The sequence below is a fragment of the Pieris brassicae genome, chromosome 3 (genome assembly GCF_905147105.1).
Source record: "Pieris brassicae chromosome 3, ilPieBrab1.1, whole genome shotgun sequence".
Classification (NCBI taxonomy): Eukaryota; Metazoa; Arthropoda; class Insecta; order Lepidoptera; family Pieridae; genus Pieris; species Pieris brassicae.
This window is the reverse complement of record NC_059667.1, coordinates 14,887,783-14,907,959: the sequence shown is the minus strand read 5'-3', so window position 1 is coordinate 14,907,959 and position 20,177 is coordinate 14,887,783. Positions and strand designations below refer to the sequence as shown.

Genomic DNA, 20,177 nt, shown 5'->3' with positions numbered 1-20,177 from the left:
TAAGGCTTAGAATTGTATTTCTTCTAATACTTCTCATAATTGACTTTCAGTTAAAGACACTTTAACGTTAACGAAGACAAATCTTCAATTTAATATTATTTTTATGATATTTAGTCATTTCGCAAAAAAAAATCTCTTACCTCTTTTTTAGTCTGGTCATTGATCTTTACGTGGGTCTGTTGAGGCTTGTCTCTCAACGGAAGGTATCCTTCGCGGCTATCTGCTGGTTCAGTGGTGCTGTCAATAAACGTCGTGGAGTCCATGGTTATTGTTGAAGATCCTTCTGTTGAATGCTGATCTGTACTCAGAGTCGGCACAACAGTTTCCTTCACAATCTCATTGGTAGTTCCCAGTGTTTCAACGGCAATAGTTTCAGTAATATCGCTGTTCAAGTTCATAGTAGAGGCAGTTTCCTGAACAAATGGTATCTCAGTGGTGCGCAATGGACGGATGGAGTAATGTTTTGTTGGCCGCGAAGTTACCGGTACCTTAGTAGTTTGCGATTCATATTTAATTGTTTGGGTGACTTTTGTTTCAACAGTTGTCTCAGTAGGGACAGTCTTGTGGGAAGTCTTTTTTATTTTTGGTAAAGCAGTGGCTGTAGGACGAGGAGCTGGAATAGTGGTTTTAATTTTATTGTGGGATTTTCTTGCCATAGTAGTCGGACGCTCATTAAGAGTTGTCATGGTTGCAGCGTCATCCATGGTAGTTTGTACTGTGGGAGGCTGTCTGTCCGCCGGAGGGTCTAAGTTAGATTGCTTTGGGGTTCTGGATGGCGGGAAAAAATAATCCATGATTGATGGCGACTTGTTTCGATTGTTTGGGATCCATGACCAGGGATTGAAGTCTATAAGACGCGGCTTTGAAGGTTCGGATGCTGAAGCGAGAGCGACGAGCGCGAGGATAACGTACGAAAGACGAGGCATGTCGCGGCGTGCGTGCGGCCGCGTTGACGATTGGAGCGGGACTGCGCTAGCGCATCGACAGCACCACCACCGTTCATCCGGTTCATTTCATAGGGTCGCGCTGCAAATTGCACGCAGGAAACGCATACGCGTGAAAGTAGCGATCATTTCGTTTATAAAACCACTGGTGGTTAAGATACACGTGAAAGACGTGAACGAAATAACAAAATTACTTGATATTGCTAAGTGGTACCTGGGACGGGAATTGCAAGTAGAAATCTTTTTTGATATTAATTTTTGGAACGTAAAATCATTTTCAAAGACTTATGCAACAATATACGACAAACTTATGTTTTTTTCTGAAAAGTACTCGGCTGTGCAATACTTATTTTTTAGTTTCAGAGAACGTTCGACACCTCAAATATAAATTTTTGAACGGCGTCACCGCAATCCGTGTAATGTTCATAGATTGATCATTTTTGCACGCTCTATTTAAACTTAAACTCTTAATTTATATTTCCATTTTTAAAGCTCCCACGATGCATCATGGTCTAGTTAAGAATTGTAAAGTTAAATTGTTTATTGTGCTAGAGTTGAAATAATTGCACTTTTAAGATTATATATAAGGATGTGAGTCGCTATATTCATTACTGAAGTAATTTCAAGTTAATAATTAACTTATTATTACTTGGGTAATAAATGTTGAATGCGCAATGATAAGTCATTATAAAATAATTTTATTACTTTAATTTAATTGATACTAAACTTAATATATCCTGTCACAAAGGTGAAGTAAATCTAGGTTTGAATGGATGAAATTTCCTTTATTTCTTAGAATTTTTCATATAAATTAGGACATTAATGTACCTTATATATTATGTATGTAGTATACAAATCAGTAATATTAGTATAGTCTATAGGCCATATCAAATTTATATCTATGATAAAAAAAACAAATATGAAATAAATTATGAAATTTTAAACTTTAATATGTATTTCTTCCTTGCAATTCGTATTGGTGACTAAGCATGAAGACATAAAGACTGTCATAAAATTGATCAGCCTTGCATGTCCTCAAAGCGTCGCTTACGGCAGATAAAGTTCTTTTTAGCATTACAACCGAATACGACTTCTTAGTATATGATAGAAAAAATCCCATTGAGGCAATAGTCATATATAAAAATGTTACATTAACGTAACGAACAGCAATAACAATTTCTACCTACTGACACTATTCGAGTAGCGATAATTGAACGAGCCGAGTAAAATTCACATAATAGCCAAAATGGACCACTTCGATTGTTTCAAAATCATTACCTCTATCCTAACTAGAACCTTTCACACCATTGTCTGTAGGTATTTTTGAATGTCACGAGCTAACTTTTCCTTTTAACGATCATTCAATTACTTTAAAGAAACTGTGATTATATATAGAAAAGGCAAAGCATTGTGCAAATCGCCTTATTGGTTTCTCTAAAGGGAATTAGCAAACATAAAAGCTCTTAAAGAATACAATGAAAGTTATTAAGCATTTGTCTGACCGCGATTGTTGGGAAGAGAAATTTCTTTAGGGATGTTCAAAGTTTATCATTAGTGGCCGGACAATGTGGTGTTGCTTTATGACCAAAATTACAATGATGTAAATTGAACCTAATTACTAACTACACTTTGTGCATCTAGAATTTTTACCTATTTGTAACTGGTTTCCTGAAAGTTGTTCCGGACGTAGTAAACTCCACATAGTCGCCCCTTGATGATAGTGTGGCAATAGCAATATTGCTTTAAATACATGTAGTCAATATCTCTCAATATCTATCAGTTTACTTCTGCCCCGTGAAACTATGATTTGATTTAATTGTAAGATGCTTAATCGCTTGAAAATTATTATATCGGTATACAGTATTCTTAGCAGTAGTATACACGTTTTTATTTCTCCTACAGTGTTTTTTTTAATTCTTTAAATGTCGAGCTTTATTTCATTAATGCGGCGTCCTATCGCTTATGTTAGTTTTATACTTTAAGAGAGTTTAATATTGCCAGAAATACTTATTTATCTCTTGAGGCTTCTGCCCGATGTAGCGTACTGTGTACTTAGGATAGTAATATCTTAAAACTTTGTAAATTACAAAGTTTCGAATGTAACAAAATTGAGCAAGTAAACATTGGCCACAATAATCATTTTTCCATTACATCAGATTAAAATGTGAACTTTCACGTTGTTTACAGCTAAAATTACCACGTAATATGAAGTGGTTGACTTGTATTTTCTCACAAGATAGCTCTCTTATCGGATAGAAACAATGCCGCACCAGTAGTGAATGCTTGCGAATGACAAGCGCACTTTTTCTTCGGATTGAGAGCTTTTTAAATTAAGACTGCCATGTTTTTATTGTTATATTTTCATTCCTAACAATAGTAACAAATTTTGATAAGAATATATTATAGTTTATGTTATATTTATACATATACGGAGAGCGAGTTCAAAATAGCGATTTTGTGTATCTTCTGTATTTAATAATATATATATTTTGTCGACATCATCGTATTGGCTTATTAGGATTGTGTATGCCTTTTTGTGAATAAATAAATAAATATATTCTTGGCTGGCAAAGTGTGTATCGGTGAGGTTGTGCGGGTCCTTAGAAGTCGGAAGAAATGAGTTAAGAAACCGGCCTTACTAAAAAAATCTATGGTTTACCGTATAGACGGCACGTTTTAGTTAAATTCTCAAATAAACAAAGGAAAAATTAAATAATATCAAGCCATACCAACTAAATTATCCAGGTATCAAAGGCGTAGAAAGCTCGATTGATTGTATTTATTTCAAGCGTATCCGATTCTCATGGAAAGGAAATAACAGAACATAATAATAGCCTCATGGGGATGATAATCGTGCGAATGCAACAAACACTTTTACTCATCATTCCTCTGTCCTCATAATCTCAGTCCCCTGACCTAACAACTCCCTGTCATTATCCAGAGATTGCCGATCGAATCGCTTGATTACTTTTACATGCGATACAATAGAGGCATTTACGTCACATGTTGTACTGTGAAGTGCCGTTCTTAAAATTTGAATTGGACATTTTGAAAAAAATATCGACATTCTCGTAAATGTCAGTAAATAAATTTATAGGATACCGAATGCTAACAACGTCACAATATTTAAATATGTTTAATTTGTATTAAAGAAACGCTCAGTCTCGACATTAAATAAATTTTCAGTTTCACTAGTTGATAAACAGTATTTAACTAAGGTTTTTATTAATAGAGTTTGTATGTTATATTAAGATCAGAGATAACTTGCTGTAGTTAGAACCTCATCTATTACTTAACAACTAAGTATTACAAAACGTGCAATACGCGGTATATATAAATAAAATATATATATCGCGTAAATTATATATATTGAATTAATTAAAGAAATTAGTATTTTAACAGTTGCCGCCCAATATGAGTATGAAAATATTATGTACTTTTATAAAACATAAATACATTTCTAAAGCTCAGGGACTGTCACAACTTAAACACAAGAAGTAAGAATAGACTTGATTTTCCAGTTTTCAGACATCATAAAACTGCTCACTCATTTATGTATATAAATATATAACAAAATTCCAGGTCATGTAACCAAACTTCCGCTACATAGTTTAAGCCTTATATCAAGGAAACTCTGGCCACTAATGCCGCTATAAGATAGTGTGATGGCGTAAATTGACATGCAAATTGTACCCAGATGAATAGATGACTTTTTTATTTTTTTTAGTATGCTATTTTTATCAGGCCTGAGATCAAACTCTGGCTGCCATACGGTCAGTGGATTTTTATAGATATGGAATTTCAGAGATGTTGAGTAAATTACTTTACGACGAACATAAGAAATCCTAGGACGGTAAAACCATATTACATTGTTAACTTATTATAATCTTTACTAGAACTGAATAATTTGACATAAAATACTAGGTGTTTATTAAACTATTAAAATACTACATAATTTGCCTTTGCCTTGACATAATGCTATTAAGTTTCTCGTTTGTCCGGATACAGAATGGTACTAAAAAGTAAATTTCACGTCAATAGCACATTTCTACTACGGGAAAATTGATTCCCGGGTGGTCCTCCCATTAAGGATTCAATCATGGCGTCAGCAAATAGGAAACGTTCACTGTATTTTAGCATTTAATCGTACTTTTCATGTAATCCACGTTTCAAACGGAATTTTTTTTTAGCTATTTACAAATATTGAGAATAGTGAAAGAAATATAGTAAACCTCCCAAAAGGCATTAATGCTTCGTAATATTTACCTCACATACCTGTTGATTTCAGGGTCTACTTTTGCCAGTTTTCTTACGCGTATACGTTGATCGATTTTATTAATATTCTTGTTTTTCGTATTATAAAGTTCACAAGAGAGTGTGACTAATGAATTACAATCTTGCCTATATAATAATTGGGGCTAATAAGTAATATTATGTTGATTTCTACAATACTAGTGTAAAGCTTAAACTAAGGTAATGTTATATAATATTTTGACACTATGTTCGTGAGTCCGAAACACCACACTTGCACTTATATCTACTTATAACTACACTAGTTTTAGTATATCAAAGGGTTTTATTCTTAAGGCGTCTTGTTCCCGTTGTATCAAGTAGTTGGACTGCCTCAGCAATGACGGTTATGGTATTTAGGTTTCGCCGCCACATTAGATACGTGTAGATATTTTTATTTTTAATATACCACGGTGCAATGTTCCATTAATATTCTTAATACAGTGTATCACTTTTATATTTTCTTTATAATATAATTATGAACATTCTCCTTTCTCTTGTGTATACGCTTAAAGAATATGAGTATGCCAAAGTTCAGAGTTATTAAGGTGAAATTGGGTGAAATATAAAGCTCCGCTAATGAATCCTAGTTTTGAACCGCAATTCGCTCCACTCATACATTTCTCACCGCAAGGGGATTACTTATCATGATATCTGTTTCAGGGAAACTATAAAGTCTTTAGAAACTTATCTATGATTGGAGGGGATTCCCAATTATAAAATGCATTTCTATAGAGAGAAGGAATTCATAATCATTTCTTAAAAAGATTATTATTATTATCTCAATAGAAGAGTTAACTTGCTGAAGGTCTCAATCTTGAGCTTGGTATTTTCTTTCTTCAGAATTAACAAATGTTTTACGGAAATATACATTACAAGGAAACCGGCATCTTTCCTGGAACTGGGGCGTGTTAAGCACAGAAGCCTGATTACTTACGGTTATAAATTATCAATAACGCGAAAAAGCGTTGGACCCAGGCTTCACAGGGATATCGTAGGAAAAAACTTCAGTACTAGTATAGATACTCGTTTATAGCAGAAGTATTATTTCATTAATCGGTCTTGGATTGTTAATAATACTTTATTCATAACTTAGCTTATTTTTAGACGTGGGAAAGTAAGTTCTCCACGGAAGTCTTATTATCTGTATACGAAATTTATCCAAATTAGCTCAACTAGTGAAGCGAAATCAACACAATAGCGTTAATATGACGCATCAAATAATGCTAAACAGAGGTTTCACTGTACCAAAACCGTCTAGTATTAATCAACTATTTAATAGACATTCGAAAATGCATCTTATTGTTATATGAAATAGGACTTAAGACTATGTCATATTGGCGCGAAAATCACGAATTATTGAAATGATGTTAGTAAGATTACAGTTTAATTCAGTAAAGTCGTGGTGACCTAACTGTACCGATTGTTTGATCTCGTTGGAAGCCTAGATTTTATAACATTATGGCTATTTCCAGCAAATTCTGACACGGTCTTACGATCGGGTCAAAAGACTAATGCATTCCTAAGAAGTGAAGTATTGACACAATCCTATGTTCTCTTAAGGATTTTCTTAAATCTTCAGGAGTGTCTTTTTTCTTAAATCTTTTATTTAGTGTTATGATTTGGTATCTGTTTTAAACATCTCCGTTGTATATGTGAGATGATTGTTAGAAAAGCGTATGGGATTTACTGAGGTCGTGCGTTCTAACCCCGGCAGTGGATTATTTCATACATTTCCGCAATACATCGTGTGGAAACCAGCATTGTTTTGACGTGTGTCAGTCACTAAAGAATAACCTACTTGCCTATGAAAATACATAATCAAGAAACCACAGATTCGGAGTCCATGTGAGCGCAAGTTTCGTACTTTAGAAAAAAACGTTCGACTGAATTTGCTTGAACTCCTTAATATCTATGTCTTAACTGTGATTTGAATTTAATGAATTGATAACATGGCAACATCGGCTTCTTATGCATATTGTACATAAGACATTGTTATACGTTTCAGCCTATGCTAGAAGTTTCTTATAAAGTACAAATTGCTCTATTAAGTCCTGCATTAACGGAAGGCATGGTTTTTCGTCTCTTCGTTATTAGTTGGCAATCAATGATTGGCTACGGAGTAATGCGCAGGACCTTTGCTTTGCGGGATTCAACTGCTTTGTAATTGGTTATGGGAATGGTTAGGGAAAAAAATGCGTCGGTAGCTTTTAAAACCTTCACATTTTCTTCACACAAAGAATGCATTGATGCAACAATGAATTACCGAGTCGGTTTAATATTATGGTTGTATGAGGTTATTCTAGACATAATTCATTATAATTTTATATACTATGATATATACGCATACATAAATTAACTAACCATGCTTCTTCGTAAATAAAGTCATATCCGTCTCAAATCTTGGTGCCAGGCATGAGGCTGAGACTCGACTGTGATTTTATGACCGAATCACAGCTAATGTTCTCGACTAAACCATAGTGGCGGTACAATATCAATTATAGCCCATTTCTGTCTGTCTGTCTTTCACATTCATTCAAGTTGCACCAAACTTCCTAGAAACAATAGTTGTTTTTGTTACCACTAAATATAACTTTGCTGTGGAATGAACGCCTGGTTATCCATATCACAGGTTCCTAGTTCGGAAACCAGTCTCCCATCACCTTCCCAACTGTAATCTTATTTATTGTTGTAAATGTTATATGGGGGGAAAATAATTAAATAAATAGTCGTTACTAATAGTATTTTTACGCGAAAGAAAAGGAATTACTTCTAAGTGCCTACGCTTTTTGTATTGTTTCATTATACAGTAAAGTTGTTTTCCCATAAGGAAGTTCACGTGATGGTTGTTTACATCGGCATTACAAGAATATATACATATATATATATATATATATATATATATATATATATATTAGTATACCAATATAGTTCGAGCGTTGATACTGTATTTCGAACTCTATATTGTTGGACAAAACTAATACATATAACATACTTTCCGCATTATATTGAAGGAAGTCGTGATTTTAATAATCCATAGATTATAATAGCAGGTTGTGTAAACAATTGTTTTCGTTTTATAATAAATATTAATATAATATTCAAAAATTGTTAATAGTATCTATTACTACTATTCCAGGTATTCCTGGAATGCTATAGTTTCCTTCTGTGTACTGCTATAGAAGGACGCAGTGCCTATTCAGGTCTAGAGGTCTCCTCAAAGGGAGTGAACAGAGGTAGACCATCCCCGTCTCTTACTGCGTTTAGACTAAGACAAAAAGATGTTCTTTTACAGCTAAAGTCCTGGTTGAGCAAGCTACCAAAAGAACCTTAGATGTGTGATCATTAGAAAATACCCGAGATGGTTGTGACGTAACGGGCAAACATTTGCCGGTATAAATTTTTACAACCAATTAATTTAGCCAAAATGAAATAACCTTTAAGATATTGAAACATTTAATCGCTTTGTGTCAATAATTTAACTAAACCTACGTAAAACAAGGAAGACGTACCTCGGTACAATACAAAATATTAACATTTTCTCATATTTACATAAATACACGATTGCTATATTCAATACAAAAGGCAACACAATCGTAAAAATAGTATTTAACAATAAGGTTCATCTAAAACAATAATATCGCAAACATAAACTTTGTCCATGGAAGACATTGAAACAAGGCAACAGTCTTAAAGTACACAATATATCTTTAGAACATTTTGCATGTAAATAACGATTATATCATAAAGTCCTTTATTCGAAAAACTATTGTACCACAATCATGACGATTGCAGCTATTTTTTGTAATTTTATTATATACAGTTATAAATGTTGTAAAAAATCACACAATAAGTGAATATAGGTGACATAATAACATACATACGTATACCTTTTTGGCCTTAAAAACATCTTATAAAATATCATAATTGGGTTCGATATCGCTATTGGAAGTTACAGAGGAAGGGCCCTATATGGAAATAATTTATGTCAACTTTTTAGTATATATAAAAAAGTCCTTTACACTTCCGTTGTTTACATGAAATGCACGCAATAGATACAGTATGGCAAGTTATATAAAAATAATTTAATCTAACCGATTGGAATGATACTTAAAAATATTATTTACAAAACATAACAGAAACAATTACTATGTAATAGCGATTTTAACTTACATATATTTACACTGAGGTCATCATAGCTGTCTATGTAGACAAATCAATGCTTAACTGGCCAGATATATATCGCATCAATATCTGTGATTTTATATTGATTCCGGTCCGTGTATGTTCATATTTTAAAACTACCTTTACCGATTTGATTTTCGTATTCTTACGACAATTTTGTACTGAACAGGTATTAACGAAATATGAAGCTTTGAGCGTTAGACTAGGTGTTTCAGTCTTTGTCTCCAACGAACCTGTAGCTATCAGGGGGCGGTTCTGGCATGCAGTAGCCGTGGTAGGTGCGGATATCTTCAGCGACGTAGGTGACTCCTGGCAGCACACCTGGTTCTGTATGGTGTTTGGGACATGTGTGGTCTCGTGGGCATTGGCAGATTGTACTTGCGTTCACTTCGTCTATCTGTTCGTGGCGCCGCCTAGCGCTGAACAGCCGGCATGGTTCTTTTCGTGAACACCTCAATCGCTGTAATAAATAGAAGTTGTTGTTAAATCTTACATAAAAATAAGAACTATCATTAATTTATTTAGAGCGATTTAAAAAGTCATAAAACGTATAATTTTCTTTATTCCAGATGCAAATGTTATAGAAAATAAATTCCATATTATGTACGACTCCTTAACTTCTTCGTCTCGACTCGACTTTTAGATTAAAATATTTAAGCACCATCTAGTGGTGACTTTGTAAACTACAACAACAAAGATACTTACGCTTTGTGGCGAGCACGCGAATTGATACTGGTTGCCTTGTTCACCGCTAGGTGTCGTGTAAGGCAATTTCTTGAGAAGATATGTAACTGAAGACTTTGGACAGTGGCAATTAACTATCTGTTGAGTAGCATTGCTATCTGGCAATGAGAATATGGTCCATGCCGCGTCCTTGAAGTACCGGCATTTTGGCAATCGCCTCACTGGTTCACAGGTCTTGTATAGTGTTGTCTTATCTGCGAGAGTATGGTTATCATCCGACGACAAATCACTGAAATTAAAAATTAAAAATTAAGAACGTACCAAAATATATTTATGTCTAATGCAAAGATACTTTGAATGTGTGGAATAATTTGCAAAATTTTAAGTGGGCTTTAGCTATCTCATTCAAATATGTATTGTTTTGCCGGCACACGCTAATGGAATAGTTAGTCTCTTATAATCGCTAGAAATGTAAAATGTCCACTTTAACACCGTTATACTCCCACATAATCGTAACGCAAACCACTTTCTAGCTCCCCTGTGTTGCTTTATTTTGCCAGATCATATAACCTTTGAGTACTACACAGTAAATGGCACAATATATACCAGCGTTACGACTGGGTTTGTCATTATTTTCTGCTGCACGTCAACGGACTCCGACGTTACTAATTTCCCATTATGATTGGTGGTGCTGATCACCATACAAATAAGATCGAGAGTTAACACTTAGTATCACTCCCGTACAATAAAATCTATATATGTTAGAGACATCTGTTTCATGCTGAATAGGCGTGAGTTAATTATTTTAATAGTGTGACTTTCAATATAAGTTGTTATTACTCACCTAGAACAAGGCCTGTGTCCCAAACACCGACATTTTCGTTCAATCCAAGGCTGGGCTGAATCATAAAGGTCGACTTTACTGCAGACTTGTCGTGCTCTGCAATCTGGTAAGTCTTCTTCTGACACCTAGAAATAAAAATCGTTTATATAATACACTATATTATGTTATTTATCTGTGTAGGATGATATAGAACCTGTTTCAATTTGTTAAATAATTAAAGTCAAAGGCTTGCATTATTAATTTATTCTTGGTCTCATGTTTCAAACAATCGTTTGTAAAGAATTAAATATTAAAAATGTATTGAATATAAATAAAGTATTTCTTACAAACACTCTATATCGGTTTTATGATTAAAAAACTGTACTGTCTAAAGAATTGAGATTTTAATTGTTATGCCGTGATATAATCCGGTAAACCTATATTTTACTATACCTATTAATATACCTATTGAAAGTTACCAAGAATTTAGTGTAATTTTCCTAAATCTCGCGCATTTAAAATCGATTTGATACATTTTGTACATTCATCGCGTATTTTTATTTAGCGTGCAGTTGTTGGATTTTGCATGCCGTGATTAATAAGAATTGCGGAAGCTAATACTGAAAAACATTCTGGGAATAGGTACAACAAAAAATTACACTTTCCTTCCTAAGCCTCGTTTAGTTAGAGTCGACAGCGATAAGGACATAACATTCTATTTGACGCACGAAATTGGTATAGGTCATCAATAAATCATTAAAATCCCAATAAATTCTGTATCATGTAGTGCTATCTTCGTGTGGGAGAAAATTGGGAAACACCTGCCATGGTGATTTTACATCGAAAGAAGCTAATCATAATACTGTATGAACATGTGTTCTATTCAATTTTTTTTCGAGGCAAGGACTATCGGTCGTGGCATACTTCCGGCTGGAATTACCGGCGACCTGTTGACTGTGGGAACATTTTTTCAACGCAAACATAACTCAACCTAGTCCTAGTTCCAGTGGACGCCACCCATAATCATTATTTTAAAATTTAACGGCGTTTTTATGACATATTCTTCAATAGATATTTTTATGATATTACATTTTTTTTATTAATTAACAGATTTTTCGGGCTTTTTTCTGAATGGATTTGACGATATTCTTAATTCGAATTTTATGCTATGTATAAAACGAGGCAAGCAATACATGAGAGGTATAATTTAATGTTCAAATAGACAGCCCTAAGCCCTTAGGGGCGTGAAAACGTTTTTTGTTGTTCCGGATATACTTCCGTTTCTTGTGCGTTGCGATGTATTTCGCGGAAACTGCCTTGGATGGATCAAAAGCCGGATAGCCCTTTTGTAACGAAAACAAAAACACAATACATGTTTTGTTGAGTTCTTGACTTGAGAGCCACCTGCTAATTTACCCTTCAATGGATTTAATCCAAAATAATAAATGTATAAATAAATCATAATGTTTATTGTGTATATGGGCTTAACGGAGCTTGCATATCGCGCTGAATGCTAATCGCATTTATAAGAAATGCGCTTTTTAGACTTCGATGAATATCAATCGAGGTTGACAATACATAAGTCATTTTTATTAGATGTTTTGAATACAAAGTTTAGACACTAAAATAATATTCAAATGTGGCTTATACGTTGCTCAATTCCTTCCTATTGCGTATATTTTGAAACCATTCCATGAAATGACTAGCTGTCAATCATATCCAAGCATGTTTTGAGACTTTAAAAATCTCCACAAAGTCTGAATCAGACTGACACTTAAATTCCTACGGTTTTCTAGAATATATCCAACGGCGAATAGGATAAATTTTTAAATGTATCACTTATGCTTAACCCAAAATTTTATTATAGAGTGACTTTCTTAAAGCTACGACAATAGACAATATCTTCATTCTGTCATTTATTAAATTTATTTTTATCAATAATTATATTTTATAACGTGTCTTATTAAGTACTTTACATAATTTTTGGGGTGCCCTGGACCTATTCATTTGGTTTTTTTAACGCAATTTGACCGTTGCCCCGCTGGCGACAATTTTAAAGCACGCTTCCGTTTTTGGTGATATTAATATAAACCCTATTGTGTGTATTATAGAAACTATATTTGCGTGAACATTAAAAGGATGAAGATTTTAACTTGGATCCCGCATTTGCAATGTAAAAATGGACTTTCACGAGATAAAATAGAATATCTTTTTGTTGTTCGAGATGTTTCTCTTGAGTGAGGCGTGGGAGGGGGGTATCCGGTGTGAACAGGTGTGAACACACGCACCTATAGAAGATTATTCTTACAGGCTGCGGCTGCCTGCCGATTTTGGAAAGCCTTAAAGATTTGTTACACAAATAATAATCGACTAAAAATTGGGTTAATCTTATAAGTATTTTATTTTATTACGGAACCCTATTCTAGGCTACAGTATAATATTAGTGTGTTCTTCTGATATTCCTTGTTTATATTAAACAAACTCGCGTGTTGATAGCCTTATAGTAAACTATGACCAAACGACCTTCCACAACCTTCGAAGGGCTATGTGGGCACACGCCTCCATTATCTCCGTTTTTTGTATCGTAGCCCGTAGGTGTAACTGTTGTTTAATATTACATTCTACTTATTTACATTTCGTAAGGTCGTGTATACACACTGTAACCAATAACAATATTTGTAGGTATATGTATTTCATACGTATATTATACGAGGCTCGGAAATTTTATATAGTCTTCTCAATGATCTCTTATAGAAATTAAAGTGATTGTTAATAAAATAATATATATATATATATAATGTATATGTATATGTATATAATCGAGATATTTAAATATTATTTTAAATATCTAAGTAACTAACTTGAGGTCGTGCTGTATAAAGCACACGAAATCTCGAGAAATTAAAAATAAATTATTGTAAGCGTATTTTTATAATACTATACGTCATTTACGTAAAATACACTTTCATAAGAATGTGGTTTATTCACTACGCTATTATTCCTAATACCTACGTATAATTTGTTCCTTCAAAAGACATCAACGGCGCCGGAAACTCATGCGCACGCACGCCATTTAATTAACTCGTCTCATATAGCTCATTGTATGCAATAGGTGTCCAATAACCAGGAATTACATCAATACTTAGTACTTGCACATATTCACTGCCACGATAATGTTAATTATCATTTAATTAGTCGTCTGTATATAAGATTTATATTTTGTGTCTGAGACACATTTTGATGTATCGCTAGTCTTAAATAACATATGTATTATGTATTTCGATTTTGTTTATAGTAGATTGATCATTCACTAGACAACTTGCGATTTTAAGATGTTTGTTATTACTTGTAAGCTAGGAAACTGATCATTAATAATTTCAACTTATATATTAACTATACGCGAAACAATATTTTTTTCCTCTATTTTGTTTTATGCCACTGTAATGTATTGCATTACAGTTCTGATAAATGTTATTGAATGTACGTAACATTAGACCGGCCCGCAGAGTATTGAGACACGCCATCTTACACCATTGTATGGGCATCCGGAGGAGGCATTGATGGTACACGTGTCCTCAATCGAAAAGCCCATTCCTCAAGTGTGCCCAACTGAAAAGGATGAGTGGGAATGATAAAAGACGAGATTTTATCGAGACGCTTTGAGCAACTATGTATGGATGAAATTCTTTATTTATTTGAAAATGGATTTTTATTTTCAATATGCGACCCGTACAATGTTTTACTGTATAATATCAATTATGTTTATATAATATTGGTGAAGCGTTGTATTAAAAATGACAATTTTAATTTGTTACATATATCTATGTAGTATAAAAGAACAGCTTAGCAGTTAACAATTATTTTTACTATATAAGTTATAAATCTCGTATGGAGTGAGGTACAATCTGTATGAAATACAATTGACAAAATTATGTACCTACTAAGTTTTCTTTGTTAACACCTAAGCCAAGTCTAAGTCCAAGTACCAGGTTTTAAGATTGAATTTTTTACAAACAAAAACCAATCATCATAATAGAACGTGAAAAAACAGAAATCAAAACTTTCCGGTCTCAGTCGATTTGTTTATTTTCTAAGATAGAGTAACAAAAAGTATTAGTTTTTTTTTTGTCGCATAAGGCAGGTGCTTCGAATCTCCTATAATTTTTTGCTTTTCACTCCTTGTACTGACTCCGTAAGGAAATTTTACCAATAAGAAATTTGAAAATAAAAACTTCTAAACTGATTTTAATATTGATACGTCGTTTGTATCAATATTTCCAAATTGTAATTCGTTAAAAATTGCTATATGGAATGCAACACACGCTTATGTTGATTTTAGTAGGTGTAATAAATAATATTTTAATAATAAATAATGTATTATTATCTTATTATGCGATATGAGACAATTCATTGCTTGATATTAGCAATAATTTGTCCTCGCCTTAAGCATCTGTCTTTACCTTTACTCGTAGACTCGTGTCTTCAACTGAATTAATTACTATTTTTGAATGTTGAATAACGAGAATATTGTGTAATATTGCAAATATATCAAGGGCAGTCAAGTGAAAGACCCTTTGAAAGTTTCAAAACCTCAAGGATTTTGTTTTTCGAAATTCAAAATTGTTTATTTTAAACAGACATTGTATATTGGTCTGATAATTAATTAAACAGACTGAGTCATTTGTATAGAGCCTGGACTTAAACATAATAACTAATACAAATATTAACTAGAGTTTGCGTACAAAAACTTATTTTTACTGACTTAAAAATAAATTACATTAAAAGTAATTTATAAATTAATAAGAATATAATGTTTACCTAACCCGACTTCGCCCTTAGAATATCCATACTGATATAAACTTCATTCTGTTCACCATATAGATATGTATATAACAGTAGTTGGTTCTACCGCCTCCGCTCAGATGTAAATTGTATGTAAATATTCACAATAAACAGGCTTCCGTAAAATGTAGTTCGACCAAATATGGCGACTTCCCCATAGACTCAATCACGTAGGCCGCGATAGCTATAGACTATAGAATGTTGCATAAAATATTAAATTGCATGCCATTCGTTTATATGGTTGTATTATAATCTGTGTCAATAGCAACCAACGCAACTGATGTAATGGCAAAAATAAGATTCAAAATTCGAATTTCGAATATACTTGCTTCCACTTGTTGTAAATTATTATTAATGAACCTTTATTTACGGGACTAAAAGATTAACTTACTGAGTTTGTTGTTTTTAATTTATTAATATATGAAAGAAATATCTGGAACATGTAAAACCTTTCTAATTATATCTTTTTACCTACATAAATTACATGTAGCTAGAAAATAGTAGCTAGATAGCGATCGTTGGTTAAACCAAACGAATGTTCTAAGATGTGAAGCCGGAAAATTTACTTTAAGTTCTCAGTTGATTTAGCAAAGATTGAAGTGGAAAGGAAATTTCATGCATTAAATATTTTTTCCTCTGCGTCCGCGCAGGCGTCCGGCGGTATCATTTGCTGGGCTCCCGTTATGTCCGTCTCGACGTTTCTTGTCATCCTATCGGATATTTATACGACACATGGAAATTGCGATTTCATTTCGACTAATGAACCGATTCGTTTAATTGCAATCGCATTACTTTTATGCAGGTGTAATCAACCTTTATTTTCTCCCACGCTTGGGTAGCTTTTAAAATTGGAAAATAAAATTAAGAAAGGAAATAGGAAAACTATGGGTTGTGGGCTGTGGCAAAACATAAAAGCAATTATATTTTGCTAAGTAACAAAAATACACACACTTAATCAGATGCAATATACATATTTTTTATATGTATAATTTTGTATATTACGGTAACGAAGTGTAAATAAATAAATAAAAAAATATACATCGCATAATTGTACATAATGGTCTAATTTTGATAATTTGTATCACCAGTATACTGCGTCATCATTATTTTCATCAAAAGCCAAATATTCCGTGAAAACGCTAATCTATAACAGACGTTATGAAACCATAATTTTCTAGACCTAGTATTAGTCTAGTTTAAATTTAGATTGGCGTCTATTCAATCATATTGGCATTGTTGAGTAATGGTTCAATTGTATACATTATTCTATTAGCTGTCACCAACAGCCCAAATTAGACCTTCACACTAATCCAGTAGATTTATTATTGTATTATTTTCGTCGGCACTAGAGAGACACTACACAGAAAAGTCTAAACAGAATATTTATAACCTAAAATAAATTATGTATTATTATCTATAAAAATAAAACCTAATGCATTATATTATTGTAGTACCAACTTCTTTTAGCAATATTTATTAATGACTAACGACTGACTAACTTTTTCACAAAAACTGTTAAAAAGGCTTCCAAAAGTGAAATACACGTAAAGATATTAATTTCAACCTTCCTATTCTAACAACAAATCTAAAGGCATGCATAATAAGTTCAATCTAAGTGTAATTTAACCCTTTGAACTTGTAACTGTGGTACCAAAGCGGATGATCTTCCCTTCTGTGGTTTTGTTATACAAATCTTAGCTTGGTTACTCTTTGTTTGAACGGTCCATTGATCTTTTAAAGTACAGGAAGCTGTTGAAAAGCCCCCTAATAGAATGAGACATTTCTGTCATATGTATGCTTGTATGTTCTCTAACAAAATATTTGATATTTTATCAACGTCATTACTGTCTCTGGCATATGAATAAACGAAGATAATTCTTAAATTCCATTCCACAATAAGATGTAAAACGAAAAGGTTACCGTTACAAATCAGTTTCAAGCCAGTGACACAAAAAGAAAAAAAAAGCTTTTTTTATCAAATTGTACCCACTGCCCGGGACGGAGCCTCGTAAGTCATCAAAGCTGTCAAGATAAGAATGAGTGAATGAACACCTGCCGCTACCGGTGTTACGCATGCTCCTACGCAAGCGTGCACAGCACCAAATCCATAATATAACCCTTAAAAACCGAGAAGTCTCACAGCATTTTGACTTTTAAATTGCGTAAGATATAGCTCATTTTCGATGATAAAAACATGTTTCTAACATTACAACTCGAATACACGCAATTACAGCTTAGAACGATTATCTTGAATCGACTTTAAAATTAGGCATAATAATATGATTAACGTTGTTTTTAATATGACTTACAAAACTTGATATCCGTGACTCCTTTTCTATTTTTATTAAACTCGGTATCATTATTGCGGTTGATCGCATGGCCGGCTTGAAGGAAATCGGTGACAGTTTAATTTTGTTTGAAATTTGTTGGAGGTACAAATAAGAGTTTGATCGGGAACGAGCACTTGTGAACACGTGTGCGCAAGAGCAATTTTAATTGGGTTAATTGTCGGGTGTTCCCTTCCTGGTATCTGTATGACGAATCATAGATTTTTACCAGATGTTTCTCTGCCTCTAACAGCAAACGAATTCGAATAATTTCCTCAAGCTTATTTCCGAGAGCTTAATAAAATTGACTTCTTGGTAAGATAAAGCGATCTCGCGAGTAGTGGAATGTTGCTTGAATAGCTTTTGATGGGGACCTAATATTTTTTGTTATACTGATGACGTCTGCGTAGTATTATGATGAAAGTTTTATAAAATACATATATCATTAATAAGCTTCTTATAAAAGGAAGAAGAATTTTGAAAGCTTTACGGCCTAAATTAATGTTATTTTTCCGGTACAACTGTTGTATTTTTAGATTTATATTTATCGCCTAATTTTCGTTTCGCGTGTTTGCTGAACCAACTTAATTGAAACAAGAATTTCGACATTTCGCCTCTAATGTGTGTCAATTATTTTCTAGCATCGTTTATATTTCATACATAACAGACACGTCCTATTTGAAGTTCATAAGATACTGGCAAAGGTATTTCGCAGTGCAATTGAAAACTCAATACCTTCATACCGCAAGACGCAAAATAATATCCACCTTTAATAAAAGTATAGATTACATACAATACTTACGCCTGTTTGGTACAGAATCTTGAGTCCGCTTTTCTGTTGCATCGTCCTTCTATGAGGCAAAAGAGGCAATTTGTCCGGTCGACGTATGTGTATTTCGGCAGAGGGCCTGAAGGCTTCGAGGGGTGTTCTGATAACGCCCCTGACTTCGTTTAGGAGCCACACGAGGGCGAATAAAGCTAGCACTTGCATGATCACGTCACAAAAAGTCTTTGGTAGCGCGCGAGTAGTTCGCGGGTCGGTTAAGTTCGGACTGGCTGTGGCACGCTCGTCGCAGGTACGACTTGGCCTACGCCTCGGTATAACCACCTTATACTGTGACTGTATCGGTTTAGTACTTTAAAGCAAAAACTTACTTTAACATCGATTCGAAAGCGTCATACTGAGAGACTTCGTTTTGAAGTTTAACTTATCATTACATTTTCGCTATACCACCAAAGCTCCTTGATTTTCTATGTTGCATGTATTAATTTATATAATATGTATTTCTTTAAACGTGGGCGACACATATCTGAAAGTAACTATAATTTATAAATATAAATTTCCATATTTATAGATCAGAAATTAATAATACTTGTTGCCGTGTTTTAAAATGCTATATTAAAATAACAACGGATCAAAATTCTTAAATCCCACTGGGGTTGACTTCCACCGAAGATGTTTTTTTACACAATCTCGTTGCTTGTGTATTAAGCTGCGTTTATATTGTTTATAATTAAATTCTTATTAAGTTCATTAAAAATAGTTCAATAAAAGTTTTATATAGAATTTTAAAAAATCTCCTTTAAGTTCTCGCAGTTCAAAGTTACTAAATAAAGTTAAGATTCATAATAAATATACAAAATAAAAACTTCAACTAATGCAAGCTGAACCTACTTCGATATTAATCCTTTATCTACAAAATTGAAAGGATGATAGTATCGGCCGGCAGCATGAAAAAAATCTTTTGTATTTTACAATCCATAGTTATTCCCGTAAACAATGAATCCACAATAATCCCACTTACGTCGATCAATGACCACTTCAACGGAACGCCACCGTACAATCGTCCAAAAACAAAATCGTTTCGAAACGGAAATTCCTAGAAGATTGTTTAAACAATTCTCGTGAACGTATTGTTTTACCATTGTAACGCGAGCTTATTTGTCTTGCCTCTCACTCGCTCCCATTCACTAGTCTCGAGCCCGTATGAATGAACTGTTTCTTATGAATGGATAGTACTATGTATACGTATCTTTGTGATGGTCATTTCGAGTTATATAGGTAGGTTTGGCACGTGGTCC

General features: G+C 33.5%; 3 protein-coding genes across 4 annotated transcripts in view; 1 reads left to right on the top strand and 2 right to left on the bottom strand.

The window, feature by feature from the left end:
- Positions 1-926, bottom strand: part of LOC123706649 (zonadhesin) — a 42,538-nt gene extending 41,612 nt beyond the window's left edge. The window contains exon 1 of the mRNA XM_045655921.1: positions 141-926. Coding sequence (XP_045511877.1) covers positions 141-926 — 786 coding nt within the window. The remainder of the gene's footprint in view (positions 1-140) is intronic.
- The window catches only part of LOC123706647 (elongation factor-like GTPase 1), an 84,457-nt gene that overhangs the window by 48,748 nt on the left and 15,532 nt on the right, over positions 1-20,177 (top strand). The window lies entirely within an intron of this gene.
- Positions 8,695-19,134, bottom strand: LOC123706650 (protein giant-lens). 2 transcript variants are annotated; one of them, XM_045655922.1, is made up of 4 exons: positions 18,889-19,134; positions 10,948-11,072; positions 10,125-10,392; positions 8,695-9,879 (listed from the first exon to the last, which is right to left on the bottom strand). In XM_045655922.1, the coding sequence occupies exons 1-4, from the start codon at positions 19,084-19,086 to the stop codon at positions 9,631-9,633; spliced, it is 840 nt and encodes a 279-aa protein (XP_045511878.1). In that variant the 5' UTR covers positions 19,087-19,134; the 3' UTR covers positions 8,695-9,630. The 2 variants fall into 2 exon arrangements, with proteins under 2 accessions (XP_045511878.1, XP_045511879.1); XM_045655923.1 differs by having other exon boundaries at positions 18,898-19,134.